Source organism: Acipenser ruthenus, chromosome 6 (assembly GCF_902713425.1).
Source record: "Acipenser ruthenus chromosome 6, fAciRut3.2 maternal haplotype, whole genome shotgun sequence".
Classification (NCBI taxonomy): Eukaryota; Metazoa; Chordata; class Actinopteri; order Acipenseriformes; family Acipenseridae; genus Acipenser; species Acipenser ruthenus.
The window spans coordinates 25,043,992-25,062,652 of record NC_081194.1 but is presented as its reverse complement, the minus strand read 5'-3'; the positions used below and the strand labels follow the sequence as shown (position 1 = coordinate 25,062,652).

At 35.3% G+C, this 18,661-nt stretch overlaps 2 protein-coding genes across 4 annotated transcripts in view; one reads left to right on the top strand and one right to left on the bottom strand.

The window, feature by feature from the left end:
- The first annotated feature begins 4,245 nt into the window (after positions 1-4,245).
- LOC117411123 (lysosome-associated membrane glycoprotein 5-like) lies at positions 4,246-11,608 on the top strand. The gene is made up of 6 exons (XM_034018288.3): positions 4,246-4,791; positions 5,138-5,310; positions 6,419-6,550; positions 6,771-6,876; positions 8,485-8,673; positions 10,326-11,608. Exons 1-6 carry the CDS (start codon positions 4,758-4,760, stop codon positions 10,499-10,501), a joined length of 810 nt encoding a protein of 269 aa, XP_033874179.2. The 5' UTR covers positions 4,246-4,757; the 3' UTR covers positions 10,502-11,608.
- Positions 11,609-13,641: 2,033 nt separating this feature from the next.
- Positions 13,642-18,661, bottom strand: part of LOC117411121 (serine/threonine-protein kinase PAK 5-like) — a 102,844-nt gene continuing 97,824 nt past the window's right edge. For 2 of the 3 annotated variants that reach the window (XM_034018284.3, XM_034018285.3), the window contains exon 10: positions 13,642-15,827. In XM_034018284.3, the coding sequence (XP_033874175.3) occupies positions 15,672-15,827 (156 nt within the window). In that variant the 3' untranslated portion in view covers positions 13,642-15,671. The remainder of the gene's footprint in view (positions 15,828-18,661) is intronic. The other variant, XM_059025280.1, reaches the window with a different exon arrangement.

The window sequence follows — 18,661 nt, the reverse complement described above, 5'->3', positions numbered from 1 at the left end:
ACTTGGCTACATATGGTACACATGACCAAGCCTGGAAATTAGGCCGTTCGTCTTTGTCACTAGGAAATCAATACAGATTTGCTGCTGAATGGCCTCAACTGATGCTAATGGAAAATGTGCCTGTTCTGAAGTGACTTGTCCCAATTAATAGGTCGATTCTTTGAGCTACCTATAGGACGGGGTTTCCCCCTCTTGCAGTGAACACTCTGTAAAGAGTATACCATACACCAGAAACATTTTCCGTTTTGTTAACCAGTTGTCATGAAGATCATGCATTACACATTCTGACCCTGGAAACGTGGTATGATTCTTACCCAAACACTGCGAAGTGCATTATACACCCGTTCCACCTCATTTACACTCAATGAAAAAAGGGTTCATCCTATAGGGTTCTCAAAATGTGCGGCTATTTGTATTCACAAAACATGGGCGGTGTTTAAATCGCCCTGTGTCGGACCCGCATGCAATCACCAATACGAATAAATGATGGGAATGTCCAGATGCCAAGATATCCTAAAAAAGGGGGAATGTTATACAAAATATGTATAAAGAAAACAACTGTGCTATGAACACATGATACAAAAAGGTCTAAGTCAAACAATGCGCAATACAGGCAGAAATACCCCTCTATTTTTTAATGTACCAGGCACTAGGGATATAAAGTTACAAATACAGGATACATTTATCCAAAAAATGAGAAAAGGTAAACTTAAAGAAACCACAATGGGTAAATTGATCTATTAAGCTGGGTATTAAAAATAAAAGAAAGTGATATGTTTCTATTAAATCAAAGGGGGAAGCCTCACAAAAACAACACAGAGAGGCCTGTAGAGACCTTAAAAAGCAGACTAGGAGAGCAAAAAGGGAATCAGAGAGTCAAGTAGCAGTAGACCATAAACTTAATCCAAAAGGGTGTTTTCAATATGTTAATGCTAAAAGGAAACTAAAAGAGGAAGTCAGTAGTATATGTGATAGCAATGGTAATTCAGTGACTAAAGACTACCAAATCACAGATGTACTTAATCAATACTTTGTACAAGTATTTACAAAGGAGGATTTATACAATATACCAAAGTTAACAGAATATACACAAACATCATTACCAGAGTTTGTTATAGAAGAGAATGAGAAAGGGAGCTAGCAGGACCTGATGGAATCTGTCCCCAGGGAAACTAGAGAACATATTTTTAAACAAATATGTTATATATTCAACAAATCTATAAATAAAGGAGCAAAGTAAGTAAATAAATGCAAAGTCTTGCACATTGGGTGCAAAAACATTAGAGGCAAGTACAGCATGAATGGTAACAAAATAGAGGAGGTTGTGTACAAAAAGGACTTGAGGGTAGTAGTGGATGAATCTCTTAAGCCATTTAGACACTTGAGAAGCTATAAAAGAAAGGCCAATAGAATGTTAGGTTATATAGCCGAGACATTTGAATTGAAATCTAGAGAAGTTATATTAAAATTATACAATGCACATGTACAACCACACCTAGAATATTGTATACATTTCTGGACCCATATCAAGAAAGACATTGAGGCATTAGAGAGAGTATAGAAGAGAGCAACACAAATAATTCCAGGATTGAAGGGTATGTCATATGCAGTGGTGTAGTTGAGGGTATACGCAGGTAAACTGTGTTTACCTACTTTTAATATGGGCAATATAGCATTTACAGACTTCTCATATCAGGGATACAGAGTTTACTAATTTCTACAGTCCTGTGATGCAAATCCTGAGTTAAAGACAAGACATTTTAACAGTGAGTGTCTGTGTTGTGTTGCTGCATGCGAAATTGCCAGCTGAGCGCTTAGTCAGAACTGCGGCACGAGCAAGGGGGCGTGGCCACTAGACTGTGTGTTCTGTTTGTGAGTGTGAGTGTTCTGCAATTGGGGGGGGGGGGGGGGCTGGTTGGCTGAGGGTCAATAACAATGTATCTGTTCATGTTTATGTGTTCAATCTATCTGTTCAACTCCACCAAACAGGAGAATTTACCCACTTTTTTATTTACCACTACACCACTGGTTATATGAAGATAGATTGAAAGAGCTGAATCTGTAAAGCCAAGAAAGAAGGTGAGCTAGAGGTGACTTAATAGAGGTATTTTAAATTGTAAAGTGATTTAACAAAGTAACTAATGAGAATTATTTTTCAAAGGTCACAGAGAACAGAACCAGGGGCCACGGGTGGAAGCTGAAGAAAGGCATATTCAGAACCGAGGGGAGAAGGAGCTTTTTCACAGAAAGGGTGGTGAATCATTGGAACAGGCTGCTGGACAGAGTTGTTGAAGCAGAGACTATCGGATCCTTGAATATATTGGATGCTGTCATGAACAATACTGTATAACCCTCTCTGTGACCATAATAAGGCCTTTAGCTAGCCACTTGGAGGAAGGGCGGTCCGTTTAACCACGGGTTCCCAGAGGTTTTGTTTCCCCTACTAACCTGGTTAGGGTTTTTTTGTTTTTCCTTTCCTGTGTTAACGCACCATGCTTGCATCAAAGTGAGCGAGCATAGGTGGGCGAATGGCCTTTTTTCATTCTAGAATTTCTTATATAAAAAAAAAACTGCAACTCACACAAATACATGAATCTGCACTCAAATCCTAATTAAAAAATAAAAAGTTAATTATATTACAGAAGTAATGTTAATTTTATTACATTGTTTTAATTCTGCTATATAATGTTTTTAAACTACTCTCTATAACCACCAAGATGAATTACTGGATTGCTTTACCTAAACCAAAAAAAATAACATTTATAGCTACAGATGACATTTTGATACAGGTATCAGATTTTGACCAGGTAGTAGATTTTGACAAGTTAGCAAAATCTGACAGTTACACATGTCATATTTTGCTGCCGGTAGCAGATTTGGACGAGGTAGCACAATTTGACTTTGTACTTGTATTCTTTTACAACTCCATGTAAATAGGCGTAACACTGGTGTTTAGTCATTTGAAATGTTATGTGTTTAATCTGTGCAGTTTTTGCTATGTTTAATGTTTATATTTTAAACACCAGCCCTGTTATAAACCCGTACAAATGCTTAAAAAGTGTTACAAATCATAAACACGTCCAAGAGTTTACAAAATAAACACACAAGGTGTTTAAATCCTAAACACATTAAGAATTATAAACACAATGACGTGTTTGAAAAGTGCTATAAATAAGTGTTTTAAAGTTAAACACTCGGCCTTACAGTGTAGGACACAACATCCCGCTAGAATAGTGAAGCGTGAAGGATACCAGACTACAGATGGAATTCTGAGCAAACCGCATTAGCCAACGCCGGTATCGTGCCACCTATGTTTGTCCCGGACATTACTCATGGAATATTGCGAAAAACCTTTGTATTCATACGCAACAAAAACTAGTGCTGCATAAAACCACGAAAAAAAAGAAGAAAACGTTTAAATGTTATTGTTTTAACATATCCATTTCTAATAACAACAGACCCAACATAAGACGTCTTTTCCATCTGGTAAGGCCCTTCTGGTTATGTTAAAAACACTCATAATGAGCTCGGGCATTTAACTGCACAAGGCGGACCTTCCCACACGGTAACGTTCTATTGCGGGTTCCACTGCGGGTTCCATTGCTTAAACAACTACCCTGACCTTATTCCTATTTACACCCCTTGGTGCTCTGAACTAGGGTCATTCAAATATCGTCATTCACACATGAAGGAATGGGCTTCAAAGTGAGATGAGTAAAAGGTCACCACTAAGATGAATGTCACATAGACAGTTGCTGTGTCTAAGTTATGAAAGTTTAATATCTGATTTATGGCATTCTTTATATTGCATTGGTATACCGTATAAATGCACAAGTGCTTAAAACATGTATTTCCCCCAAAACGTATTTTAAGTGGATAATTAAACATTCATAGCAGCCTACATCAAATATGCTTACAGGCACGCAATTACAAAGGAAACATATTTGTGTCAATATAGTTGCGGATCAGTTTTAATTCACCGACATAAACGTTTAACCCTTGTAATTAATATCCACAGATCCTAAAAATAACTTTTATAATTGGTTGTAATGTATCTATGCAATGGAATAGCATGCACCTATTATACAGTACAAAACAAACAAAACAAAAAAGGACAGTATATCTATCGGGTTGTAGCCTAATGTTTTAATTGACAACTTGACGCAGGGTTATTATAGGGGCGCAGCTTTAGCTTTGCACGGCTCAGTTCACACATTATAACACTACATCAGCAACACATCTTGAAATTAAAACTCAGCCACACAGCTGCCACTTCCTTTCAGATACAGAGGGCTATCCCCGACCTCAGCTGCAAACACAAAGCTGGGAATAATAGCATTGTAAAGAATAGCCATACAGAGGTATTGATGTAGCAAGTTGCAAGAACTCCCTTTACTAAGCCGCATTCTTAAGACAATGCAGAGTTCTCTATCAGCATAGTATTTGCAACACCAAACAGCTTCAGCTTCAATGTAGTTCGTTTTAAAAAATAAATAAATAAATAAATAAATAAATAAAAAGCATACTGGTCTGGACCAGTTTTCCGTGCATACCGCTACAGGATACCACTGCCGCTGCAAGTTACACGTTGGTATCACAGTTGCCATAAGTCTACTGGAAAATGTACTGAACAGACAACCACTGCAGTGGTCGGAGTCCACACTGTATCACCGATTTCTTCTGAGATTGTAACCGTTATCCCGATATTTGACGTTTGAACTCCCGGGGACACAAGGGACCTCACCAGATTCAGGACCATGGACAGCACTCTCGTATTGTTCTGTTTTTTCAGTAAGTATTGCATTACTTAGTACAATGGTTGGGGTTTTAGTATATAGATTGTACAATTTACATACCACTTCATGTGGGTGTTGTTCTTTACAGTAGATGCCATTGATTTTCAGTTACGCATACCTGTGAGGTTTTTTTGGAGTGTATGTATGACGCTGTTTCTAAAATGCGCTTACAACTTGTAACTTAATAAACTAGCGTGCTATTTTATATGCATTTGGGGGGGGGGGGGGGGGGGTATTTTGCGCAGTACTAAATATGTATATTCTAGAGGACCAAGTTAATATAGTTTATAAATGTTGCATTGATTAAAGACTAGCCATTAACCTGACATTATTTTCCACAGACATTTTACCTCGCATTTTGGCAGAGCAAGAAGTGGAGAATCTGTCAGGTTTATCAACCAGCCCCGACAAAGATATATTTGTGGTTCGAGAGAATGGGACAACGTGTCTAATGGCAGAGTTTGCGGTCAGAATAGTTGTACCTTTTGATGTCTTAGCCATGAATGGAATAGATGTAAGGAAAATATGTCTTACTTATTTATATGTTTAATTGTATATTTTATGAGCTATATACCACATGTTAAAAGATGTTTACAAATCTGAATATTTACTAATATGGGAAATATTACGACAATGTTAGCTAAAAATATTAGCAAAGAAATTGAACAATTTAAACTGAGCCATGTGCTTCTGTATTTTATGTAGTAATTAGTTAACATACTTTGTTTTTGATTAATATATTTTGTTATTGCTGTTTTCTAACACGACATGCTTTAATAGATTCATGCCTGTTTTGTTAAAAATGCATTTACATTCCAATGTACGAGCTTTGAATGGTCGTTGGTCTAATTACTAATATAGATTATAATGAGAGTCCAAGGAGTGCAGAAAAATGGTATTCCATCTAATGTACCCGAGATGCTGTGAAGAGCTAAACAAGTAAGGTGGCAAATCACATGGAAACTTGTTACCAGTGACATTTGAAAATACAATAAAATAATACTATCTAATGAAATTTAAAAAAAAAAAAACTGTTCTTATAGTACTCACGATGGAACTGTATAGAGTTAGCTGTACACTATGAACAAAATAATTGGCTTTAATATTGACCTAATAAACTGTATTTGTAGAGTAGCCTGATTATAGTGTGTGTTTCCTTATTATTAAAAGTATTTTACATTAATATTGAACAACGTTTACCGTAATTGAAAAAAAAAAAGAAAAAAACGTCAATATTAAGTTAAATTTACCATATTTACCATATTTATTTTTACGGTGTAGTTTATCGATTTTACTTTTGTGTTAAGAAATTTAAATGATTCCTGAGATGCCTATATTCTGTAGTCATTTTAATTACTGGAAGATTCAATTTACTTTAGATGCAATATACCTGGGTAAAATGTCCAAAAGGAGTTATTTTTAATAAAATGATTTTTGTTGGGGACGTATGTTCTGTCATAATAGAATCTGAACAATTGTGTGTGTGTGTGTGTGTGTGTGTGTGTGTGTGTGTGTGTGTGTGTGTGTGTGTGTGTTTGTGTCTGCCTGTCTGTCTGTCTGCCTGTCTGTCTGTCTGTAAATGTTTTAAATCAATTCTACATTCTAACTATTTATGCTTTTAGCTCATCACAGAACAAGCCCTAATGACACTTCCGCGCGGGGCTGAAGTACAAGGTAAATGTGGTTCTACAGAAGCAGAGCTACAAATGTCCTGGAATAAAGACGCTTATACATTTAGTCTCTTCTTTATCAAGGTAAGAAATGTATTTCAAAAAATCATGTGAAGGTCTGGTTACAACAGGGACTAGACTACTGTAAGCAATTTAACATGAAATGATAGCTTTTTAATTCGTGAGAGCTGGTGAACCTCTTACATGCTTTGATTTACCGTTGATACTAACTAAAATATGTTAATTCATTTAGAAAAAAAGACTAACATTAAATCTTTAAACTTGTATATGCTTTTTTTTTCAGGAGGCCCATAACTTATCTAAGGGTCAAGATGTTGTCTGGAAGATCAATAAAATCCAATTCGCTTATGACACTAACGAACCTTCACATTTCGGTAACGCCTTTAATCGTAAGTATCCGCCCTGCAGGTATTTGAATGAAAATTGTAAAATCACTGTACAAGCCACTGTACAAATTTTACAGTTAAGGTAAGAATACTGAATACAGTGTCTGATGCCATTGTATTTTTAAATTACGCCTACAACTATCTCTCAGATTATAAAGTATTTATTTTGAAGCTCTATGCATCTTTTTATATATTGGTATCAAATTGTAAAGAAGGCTACCTATATATCGGGAAAAAGCGATTCGTTTTAATAACATACATTGTTCAAACGTAGTTTTACAAGTGCATTAGCAATAGGCGATATATTACAAAGCCAAACCAATTAATTACCAATGTGTGTGTATATATATTAGGTGCATATACACAGGTGCATATATATATATATATATATATATATATATATATATATATATATATATATATATATATATATATATATATATATTGATTTGAACTCTTTTTCTCTGTGTATTTTTCAAATGTTCTCAAATGATTTTTTCAATTAATTTTGTTTGTTACATGTATTGTTTTCCTGTTTATATAAGGTCTACTTCCTTGTTAGTCTAATGCAGCCTTACAGTAGATTTCACTGCGGCATTATGACCTATTGAACAATGCACCAAACTGTATGGCCTACAGTACTATTTACCAGTTTACAAAAAAATAAAACCAACAACAAAGAACACCAAAAAATACTACATTGTTTTTATTTTATTTTATTTATTTATTTTTGTTACAAAAGCTTCTTTCTCACTTGAATAACTTTATTATGACAATTACTGAAAATTACAAATATTCAAAAAAAAAATAATAATAATAATTACACATCATCCACCTGACCAAAAATTGTATAGTCAATTTATAGGCAATGCTACATTATTTTGCAAATCACTATATCATCACACACAGCTCAATACAGAATTGTTCCCACAGCAACTGTGAACAGTGTTTAAAAATATGCTGATATTTAGAATAGGCCCCAAATTAATCTAAAAATGCTACCGTATATTCTAGCAGTTATATAAATAGTTCTACAAACTGTGACTGATGTTAAATTTGACATACTGAAATATATAAACCTGCTGTTTTGTAAACCTTACTGCGCTAGATATTTTGTGTCTTTAGTGATGTGAACAAGGGAGTGAATAAACCACCCCTGGTGGAATACACCAGTGCGACTGGATCTTCTGTGATTCGGACACGTTATTATTCTTAAGGGCTTTTTTATTAGCTCTGATCTTGCAAAATATGTTTTGGAAGAACCCCAGGCAAATATTAGTGCCTTTCCTTTTTCAATGAATGCCAACAAAATGAGTTGCAGATACATTTCTATATAGATATTGGTGCCTCTATCCAGGTTAGTTCTAGTCATACTGTACATGAGAATATATCGTTTTATGATTATATTTTAATTTAAAACAGCATGTATTTGCTGTATACAAAGTTATCCATATGGGAGATCACAAGACTTTATATTATAATAAATTGCACTTTGATCAAATTAGTGTAAGCGTATTTTGTTTTGTGTTGCTATATGACACTGAATTGAAGGTCTTGGTAACTGTGTAGTTTGTTACTGATTCATAGGCTGTATGTCTTTTTTCTCTTGAGCTGAAAAACACACTGCCAGTTCACACCGTCTGTCGGCCTTTGTGACCCCGGCTGGCAGGTCCTATGAGTGCCAGGCTCAGCAGACAATATCCTTGATTTCCAGTGACCACCAGAAAGGTGTGACAATCTCAATGTCTGAGGTGAGGATCCAGCCCTTTGACATCAAGAATGACTTTATGTTCAGTGAAGGTAAGCATGTTTTGTTTCCTGGCCTGTGGCATAAATAAAAGGCTAACTTGTATCTGTAACTGTATTGTTTCAATGCAGTTTTGTTGCCTCACAAATATTTTAGTTCAAAGTAAAATCATATTTATAAGCAAACCATAATGAATTATCAGCCAATACAATGATTGATCTTTTATTTTCAGGTCTTTTTAGGCAGCAACCCTTCCTCAGCTGTTTAAAAAGAAAAAAAAAAACATTTCCTTTTAAACAGCTGAAGGGCTTTTGCCCAAAACGTCCTGAAAATAAAAGATGTTTTAATCTTTTAAACCTTTTGTGTACATTCTTTAAAAACATTCTCTTTCATATGTTTTGTACACTGCAGTATATAGCGGAACAGCAACGGATATGAATGCTTTATTTTAAGTGTGTTGTTGAGGTCATGTTTGAAAGATCTTTTTATAAAACATTTTCTATGTATTCTCTATGTCAAGTTTATGCGTTCACTGATTTCGACACTCAGGCGATTGCTTCAAGTTGGATTTACTGGATGTGATGCCAGTTGACTGCCTTTTTTACATAGTTATCAGGCATTGGGTAACTTATAATATAAGATCTAGAAGTGCACATCTATGTTATTATTTTATTTCTTAGCAGATGCCCTTATCCAGGGCAACTTACAATTGTTACAAGATATCACATTATTTTTTATATACAATTACCCATTTATACAGTTGGGCTTTTACTGGAGCAATCTAGGTAAAATACCTTGCTCAAGGGTACAGCAGCAGTGTCCTCCACTGGGGATTGAACCCACAACCCTCCGGTCAAGAGTCCAGAGCCCTAACCACTAATCCTGTTTATTTGCTCAAAAGGTTTATTCTACAGGGACCCAATCGTTTACCATGTTTGCTGTGGTGCATCATTGCCAAAGCATAGTAAAGTGTAGTAAAGGACACTTGTAACACAAACAAGCATAGCAATTGATATAAGAAAGGTAAAATGTAGTAAAAAAAACTAATTGTATTATTGTAAAGGTAAATGTACAATATAAGAATGAACAAGCAAGAGACATTGCAACATCACCATGCACATTTACAATGGGAATGTCATCTATAAGTTTCCTTGCTCAGAGCAAGGAAGGTTATTTTTACAGATCTGTTCCTTGGACTTTGAGTTAATTAGTGCATTTTACAACAACATCACTTTTAATGACAATACATTACTGTGTGTCCAAAATAAACTCTTAGTAAAGGAATGTCTTCATCATAAGTACTGAGAATGCATTCAGTGTCTTTATTAAATGTATTACAATCTGTTCTGACCACCAAGATGACTTGTCATATCAATTAGATCTTTTTTGGCACAAGTATGGTGGATCTTTTGTCAGAATAGATCAGTTTCATCTACTGAGTACTTGAGTACTGTCTCCTTTTCTTCACCATATTCAACTCAATCGAGAGGGTTCCATACTTACGGTGACGACTGTGTTTACAGTCCTTTATATATTTACTTGTCTTGTCTATTTAAATTAGCAAAGACATTACAATTTACTTTTGCTGATCCTTAAATAAACCCTGCCTTTTATAGCTTTAAATCTCCTGCATAGTTATAATATGATGTTTTCTGTCATAATTTGAATAATATATAATATTTATTTATTATTTTCATCTCCTTAGCCTATAAATGTATAACGGACCAGAGGGAACAGCTAGAAGAAATGTTGCCATTAATTTTGGGCATCATCCTGGCACTCATCATTGTAATTACTCTTGGTGTGTATCACATCCATCAGAAGATGACTGCAAACCAAGTACAGCTTCCTACAGACAGAAGTCAGTATAAGAACATGTGATGACTTTTCCCACTGCTCATCTGTTACAGTTGCTGAAAGATGAGTTTTATCTTCATAAATACATTCTATTTATTAAAGTAGTTATATTTACAGGTCTGCCATGAGGATGTTGCTGTTAGTTTTTTTTTCATATTTTTGAAAACCATAAGTAATTATTAATAGGAGATGCTGGCTAGCTATTATTTAATGCATATTCTATTAATAGGTAGTAACAGACTGTAAAATAAGCCATTATAAATGCACAAAGCACATTTTTAATGCTGTGTTTTAAAAGGGAGGCACAGAAAGTATAGTACAGTGTTACTGTATGATTTTGTCCTTTCGTGATTGTATATCTTTCCTATGACTTACTGTACATCACCAATCGATACATTTGAATGTATAAAATGTAAGATGTGTAAATAAGACTATCAAAACTATCAAACTGTAACAGAAATAACTGATTTACAGTACACTGTATACTTATGGTTGGGGTAGTGCAAAATGTGTATTCATAGCAGCACATGTTTGATCATTTATTGCATTACAAAATACAGTATTCATATCAGGATTTGCATATTTTGCAACATAAAAGTTAATCAGATAGCATTGAAATGAAATGTGTTAAGTTATATTTAAAGAAATAAATTATGTAACCATAATATGATGTGTACCGTATATGTTATGCTAATTAAAAACTTGTTCTTGTCTTTTCTGTGAAATGGTTTAGTACGAGTGACCGTTTATTAATATCAAATCTGATGAATACAGCAATTTGCTTAAAGGTTCCCTTATATTTTGTGTGGAATCTATTTCCATTTTATGTACGTTTTTAACTTTAGTTCCAGAGCAAGGACTTCCCCCCCCCCCGCCACTCCCATTACATCACCTTTCAGTAAATCGTAAAAAAAATATAAATTTACCCCTTTCATTCGATTCATATTCCCCTCACTTGCCTCCACCTCCCATAATCACCATCTTTTTTCAATTACCGTGATCTGCCTCCAAGGTTCTATTGCCTTGTTGAAATGGCCAGGCGACGGACCCTCAAGCCAAGTGGGTTTGAGGTCAAATGTTTAATCTTGCACAATACTCCATAATCATCAAATAAATACAATTCATTACTAATTCTCTGTTGTGTGTGTTTGTGTGTTTTTTCCTGAACTACTGAAAATAATTTATGTATTTATTTGAATGGAATATGTAACATGAAAAATATATCTAGTTCTGTATCTAAAATGTGTCAGATCATAATACCACTGCCCTTAAATTCGTAACCTAAATCTCAGACTCTCTTGATATTTTTATTGTATTTAGTGAAAATAGAGTCCATGAAGTAGCAGTACATGCTATTTTGGGATTGGTACAGTATTTATTTGTATTGATTATTATTTTTTTTATTTGAGTACATTAGGATAGTTTCAGAAACAACAATTTAATCATAAGCTAAATTTTTAGCTGTTGCCTAAATTTCTATTTCAGGTTTTTCACTCCATCTTATTCATATGATTCTGCTTAACACATGCATCCACACTGATTAGAATGCACACACTAGCCTTTTATTTAATGTATTATGCATTGTTCCTCACTTTGTAAAGAGCTTTGTGATGGTGGTCCACTACGGAAGGCGCTATATAAAATAAATATTGATTGATTGATTGATTGATTGAAAGATGGGGAGGAGAGATGTGATGCAAAGCCCTTGAAGAATGAGGGAGCGGGCTGTGGGAAATGTATAAATTAACTTGAAAGAGATTTGAAAAGAGTGTAAATGTGGAAGGCTATGTAAATGATGTAGTTTAGAAGTCATTTATATATAGAGATATATTTTTTTTTATTTGTAAGGACTTACAACTTATGCCTATGAAAATTGAAAATTGAAAATGAAAAGAAAAATAATAATATGGTGACTCATTAGGACATGTACAAATCTCTCTTGCCCATGATCCTGAAAATTTAACTTGTGATCTTAGCATAACGGTTTGAAATGTTGAGATCCTTAGACTTTTTTTTTCTGTCTTTAATGAGCCACTGTAAATCTATGCCTCTTGGTGCCTGGAACAGTACTAATACATGACTACTCTTTCAATGTCAAAGCAGTGTCCCCTCAACCCACCTTCATTCCCCTTACTGAAAAAAAAAAAGTGTCAGCATGCAACCAGCTGTACAGTATGTAAAAACTGCTGCAAGCTTCTGTGAACCATGAAAGTCAACTTACCTCAAGGTTGTTAGAGCTGGGCTTTGGAATTGCCAGGCAAACTTTTAACACCATTATTTAATACTCTGTTGCTATCTGCAATCTTGTATTAGGTAGATATTATGATGCCAAAAAAAGCAACTTGGCACAGCAAGGGTTAATGGAAAGAGCTTCATAAACCTGCACTACAAGAAAACCAGAAAAAGCACTTCAAGCAGTGGTCGGTTTTGTACCAGAAAAACGTATAAAAAAAGAGCTGGGACAATGTCACCACCACAAAGTAGTGGTAGGATTTTTTTTCTCCTTATATAAAACCTCAATAATATTTACAGCATTTTGTGGAGGGAAAAATAGTTATTTGAATAAAACTAATAACAAACAACATACCCTAAGATTGAATTCTGATTATGGTATCACTATCCTTATAGCAGTTTTTAAAAAGGGTCAAATAATGAAAATTATTTTCACTGTGTACATTTATTTAATACTAACACTGACCTGCATAACACTGTCAGTTATCAGCACATTTTTGTTTTAATATAAGGGTAGCTGCACCATAATTGAAAATTAATCTAAGGGTCAGACACATCGGGTGAATTGCAGCAAAGTAAAAGCAGCAGTAACTACTTTGGTTAGCTTTTCACAAAGGATAGTTTCAATTGCTATGAATCGAGCACTTCCAGATAGACTGCAGTTTAGGTTTGAAGATGTTCTCATGTGTTTTCAATGTATTAAATAAAGCAGTTAAATGAATATAGCACTGAATTAACATAATTCTGCATGTAGAAATAAAAATGTTACATGATTAAAAGGTTACACTTAATTAAATGATTTTTGCAAAAATCCTGCTGGATTTCATTGCAAACCAAGTGCAGCTTCCTAGAGACAGAAGTCAATAAAATAACATGTGATGACAGTTACAGAAAGATGGGTTTCATCTTCATAAATACATTATATTTATTAAAGTTGTTTTTTTACAGGTTTTAAAAACTTAAAAGAAACAGTTATAAAATTAGTCAGCTGTTTAGGACGATAATTAGGACCGTTTCTCAAACTATTCTTTTCAACTTCAGGGAGTGTATATCTTTGCATTGTTCTCCTCAGTGCTGAAAGGGTAACTTAATATCATCTTTTAAAATATGTTTTATTTAAAAAATCTACTCTAAAATACGCCTCTTAATTTTCACGACAATTACTATTATAATTGTACACAAATATAGAATGAAAAAACAATGTAAGAACATAATAGAGCTTTAAAATGACAGTTGAAATTGCAGTACAAGAATGTAGCACTCTTCTTACTTATATAAGGTCTAATTCAGGGATGCTTAATTACCCTAGACTAGGCTTGTATACTGAAGAACAAGCCCGTTATGGTAGCAGTCAGTTCATTATCCTTCAGTCACCAACCCTTATTCTTTGTCCTCTCTTGAATCTGTATATAAAGCTGACAGAAGGTATTTACAATAAATCTTTGATTTCATTTGTGTTTGTGTTTATTTATAACCAAATCCAGATTTACTAACAACGAGCATGCACTTTCACCCAACAAGCAACAGCACATTTATTTAGTAGTCATTCAAGTTTTAACATTCATTAAAGTTTAGACAGCAGCACACTTGTTAATGTGTTCATATTTACACATTAAAATGATAACTAAAACAAACAAAAAAAGAAATTAATTAAGATTATACCTGATTCAAGCATATTGACATAGCTCCAGAAGCACAATAATTTATTAAATACAGATTATACATCGGGCAGAGAGGTCAAAGCATGTTAAAAATATTCAGGGTTTGGTATTTTCAAATCATTACTTTTTTCATAGTGCTTTTTATTTGTGATACAGTGATTGGATAATACCTCAAAGAAAACTAGGCATCGTAACTACTACCTAAAGTTAGACCATATCAGATTGTTATTTATTTGTTTACGGTATATACAAAAAAAAAAAAAAACATCTTGCACATATTTTATGGCTCTAGTTTGATTTCTGAAAAGCACTATAATTACACAAGACCTTTGATATTTATATAAAGACAAAAGAGGTGATTGAACAAGTAAATATTGCTTGCTCACTGTACATAAAATAACCAAAACAACTGCCCGTTGAAATCTCAAAACTAAAAAGGCAATACTACTGAAAAATAAATCTTCAATTATTCAAAAAATAAATCATACTATAAATAGTATACAAAAATCTGGAATTACCCTTTTTTTAATTGACTAATATTCCAACGCATACAAATTTTGTTTGCATCTTCACATTTATAGTCTAGTTATCGATACACACTTTCTCATAGTTTATGTTTAGTTCTATTTTCTTGTACAGGCTTTCTTATTTTTAAAAAGGGATTACAAACAGTAGGAAAGATCTTTGCTGAAAATCTAGTTAAATTATATTTAATACTGTTCATATCACAATCGTTACATCACAACAAGATACTGCAAATTATCAAAAACTGTACATAAAATTACAGTTGCTCTAAAATACATCATACTGCTAGTGTTAGAAGAGAAAAGTGCTTTTTTTTAAACCGAAGAAATACAGCCAGCCCTTCTCAACGTACAAAACGCCATACAATTCCCATTAAGTAAAAATGTATTATTCTGACAGGGGCAGTGGGGCTTCATGGAATTCAGCTCCTGCGTTGTCTGGAAGGTAGATTACTTGACTCCCCAAAAAAGCAGCGCTCCAAAAGTGCTAGAAGTCAACAGCTAGACACTCAGTAATAGAAGTCAACACTTATCATCTCTGGATATAGAAATGGATCCCGGAGAAGATCTCACTGGATCCCGTTTTTATCAATTCTGAAAAGGTGCTGTGCCTCTTCTTAAGCTTACTGTAGTTAGATTATGTGCTTTTTGCATAAAAGCAAAACTGGCAAACATGTATCTCACAAATTGTAGCCAATGTCTAAGCTGCTAAGCTTTTGCTGTTAAGGGTTTCAATCTATTAAGTCGCTTTTCACAGTTGAAGTATTCTGCTCCTTGTCAGCGGTGCCTGTATTGCCTCATCAGGGGCACGATGCAGGAAGAAGGTCCAGACAGTTTCAGGAATGGATGGCGCAGTAGTTCCTGTGCAGTAGCTCGCTGCGAAGGTTCTCTCACCAACATCAAGTCTAGAAACCCTCTCAGGACAGATGAAACCTGATGACAAAAAAAAATAGTGTATTAAAAATGGTAAAAATAATGTGAAGACTGCCAGTATAAATATATGATATCAGTGGTAATACCTTAACAAGCATTATAGACACAATGGATATTTATAGCTACCGTTCACATATAAGCAGACAACTAAGAGAAACAAACATCTGTTATTATTATTATTATTTGTTTATTTAGCAGATGCCTTTATCCAAGGCGACTTACAGAGACTAGGGTGTGTGAACTATGCATCAGCTGCAGTCACTTACAATTACGTCTCACCCGAAAGACGGAGCACAAGGAGGTTTAGTGAATTGCTCAGGGTACTGACTTTAAAAAAAAAACTAAAAAAAAAAACTTGTGCCTTAATATCTTGTAATTTGTCGATTTTAAAAATTGGTGGAAGTAGTAAAAAGCATTATATATGTATGTATGTATGTATGTATGTATGTATGTATGTATGTATGTATGTGTATAATACAAGACCGTTGTACAAGAGAACGTTAGGTTATTATCATAACCCTGGATCTCTGAAATAGAAATATAACCATTACCAAATGGGTATTTACCTCCTAAAGACCCGTAACCTGAATAAGATATAACTAAGCTGCTCAGCCAAGCCTGTGATGCAGTCATGCATGCCAAGAGGGTATAAATGACTGTGCACACAGATCTCAGCGTCATTTTTCCTTCAAGCCTGCTGCAATCATGGATGCAGCGATCTTGAAGGTTAATGGGTTACATTTCTATTTCAGGGAACCAGGGTTATGATAATAACCCAACGTTCCCTTTCAAGTACGAAATGTAACCATTACTGAATGGGTCAGTATACCCAAGCCGTCGCAAAGGCAAGATTGCCGCACAACCGGAATGTTACAAGGCTAAGCAGAGGCTGTCTTGTGTTACCATTCAGATCCCCAGTAAGAAGTTGCTAGGGCTAAAATATTGAGAGAGAAACTCACTTATATGTCTGTGTTGTAAGGGTCGACTGAGAAGCTGCCCTTAAAACTCTAGTTCCAAAACCAGGGTTTTGAGGATCCACTAGAACCACCACGGCAGTCATTTTGATGGTTTGAGGTTTTCAAATTTAAATTACTCTGCGTGTCTGAAAGTTATGCGGTTGTCCGTTTATGACTTTTCATAAATACATGTATTAAATACCCTGACAGCGTTTGAAAGGCAGGATCACGAAAATAAGGACGTTATAATCCCATCCACCTTGAACTGCCAAAGCTGTCATTTTGACTGCCTTTTACAATACATGTTTTTATTAAGAATATAGCCTACAATATTCTATTTTATTTTTATATATCAAGCCTGTTGTTATCTCTACTAGACCTGGCAGCCATCAATTCCTTCGTTTTGTACAAGGAATGCACCAAGGAAAATATCAGTAGGAGAGATTTCATCTTGAAGCTAGCCACAGCGCTTCAGCAGAAACATTTCGATCAGAAAACTGTAAAGCAGCAGCAGCTCAACCTGGATTCTGTGCTACACCGAGTGACACATGCAAGACAACATATATGTTACTACCGTTTTAAATTAAAAACTACTTTCATTTTTACAGTTTTGTATGTACATATACCTGTTTACATACTAGTTTCTTTTGAAATGTTTATTTTATTATAGTTTTTCATTTTTTGAAGTAGTGCTTTATATGTGGCAAGTTAGAAAATAAACCCTTTTATGTTTAATCGTTCATTTAAATACAGCGTTTCGGCTGTGCAGATGTTTGATGTGCTTGAATAACAATTTTGAGTTGTATCTGATAGTTTGTCTTTCATTTTAATACTGATGTTGTTTAAAATGTAACGTCATAATGATTGCTGGTGGCGGTTTTAGGTATGAGTATAACCGTGGCGGTTCTAAGTCTGTAGAACCTAGTAGAGGTATAGGGAGTAGCAGACACCGCTGCATTGCAAATGTCCTTGACAGATGCACCCTGGAATAAAGCCCACAAAGTTGCCATGCTCCTGATAGAATGGGCAGTGAGCTTTTCTGGAGGGGGCAAGTTGGCTTGCTCATAGGCAGTCCTTACTGTGTCTGCTATCCATCTGGACAGCCTCTGCTTAGACAGGGCTTGACCATGGGACTTCGCCCCATAGCAGACAAAAAATTGTGACTGCCTCCAACTGTTCATCCTGTCAACATAATACGCAAGGGCCCACACTGGACAGATGGAGCCGTCGCTCTCTGTCAGACTGAAAAGGAGGTGGGTGGAAAGTCTCCTGTTCCACAGACTGGTTGATATTAAATGCCAAGATATTCTTCGGCAAAAAAGCTGGATTGGTTCGGAGCATAACCTTTGTCCTGGCTTCTGCAAAATGAAGCAGGCTTTCGCAATTGAGAATGCCTGCATCTCACTCACCCGCTTTGCAGATGTGATTGCAAGCAAGAAAGCCGCTTTGAGTGATACAAATTTCAGCTCAATGCAAGGGCTCAAATGGAGGCTCCATGAGTGCATTAAGCACCACATTAAGCCTCCAGCGAGGAACAATATCCTTCATAAACGGCCAAAGCCGCTGAGCTCCTTTCAAAAACTGTCCCGCCAGGAAGTGAGCTCCTGGTGAGACATGGCAAGCTGAAATAGCTGCCTGATAGACCTTTAATGTAGAGAAGGATTTCCTTCATCAAACAGGTCCTGTAAAAATTGCAGTATAACTGCCATGGGACATTTCGTGGGGTCGAACCCCCGAGGCAGGCACCACATCTGAAAGACGCCCCACTTGTACCCGTATTGGGAACGCATGGAAGCTGCTGTGGCATTTTGCAGGGTGTCAATAACCTTATTGGACTGAACCAGATGGCTCAAATGCAGCCGTTCAGGAGTCAGACCC

What these genes read in the sequence shown, in the direction of transcription:
- LOC117411123 (XM_034018288.3), top strand. Translation starts at nt 4,758, where the DNA reads ATGGACAGCACTCTCGTATTGTTCTGTTTTTTCA. An exon ending in TTAGTCTCTTCTTTATCAAG is followed by an intron (nt 6,551 to 6,770) that starts GTAAGAAATGTA and finishes TTTTTTTTTCAG; the next exon opens with GAGGCCCATAACTTATCTAA. An exon ending in TGACTTTATGTTCAGTGAAG is followed by an intron (nt 8,674 to 10,325) that starts GTAAGCATGTTT and finishes TCATCTCCTTAG; the next exon opens with CCTATAAATGTATAACGGAC.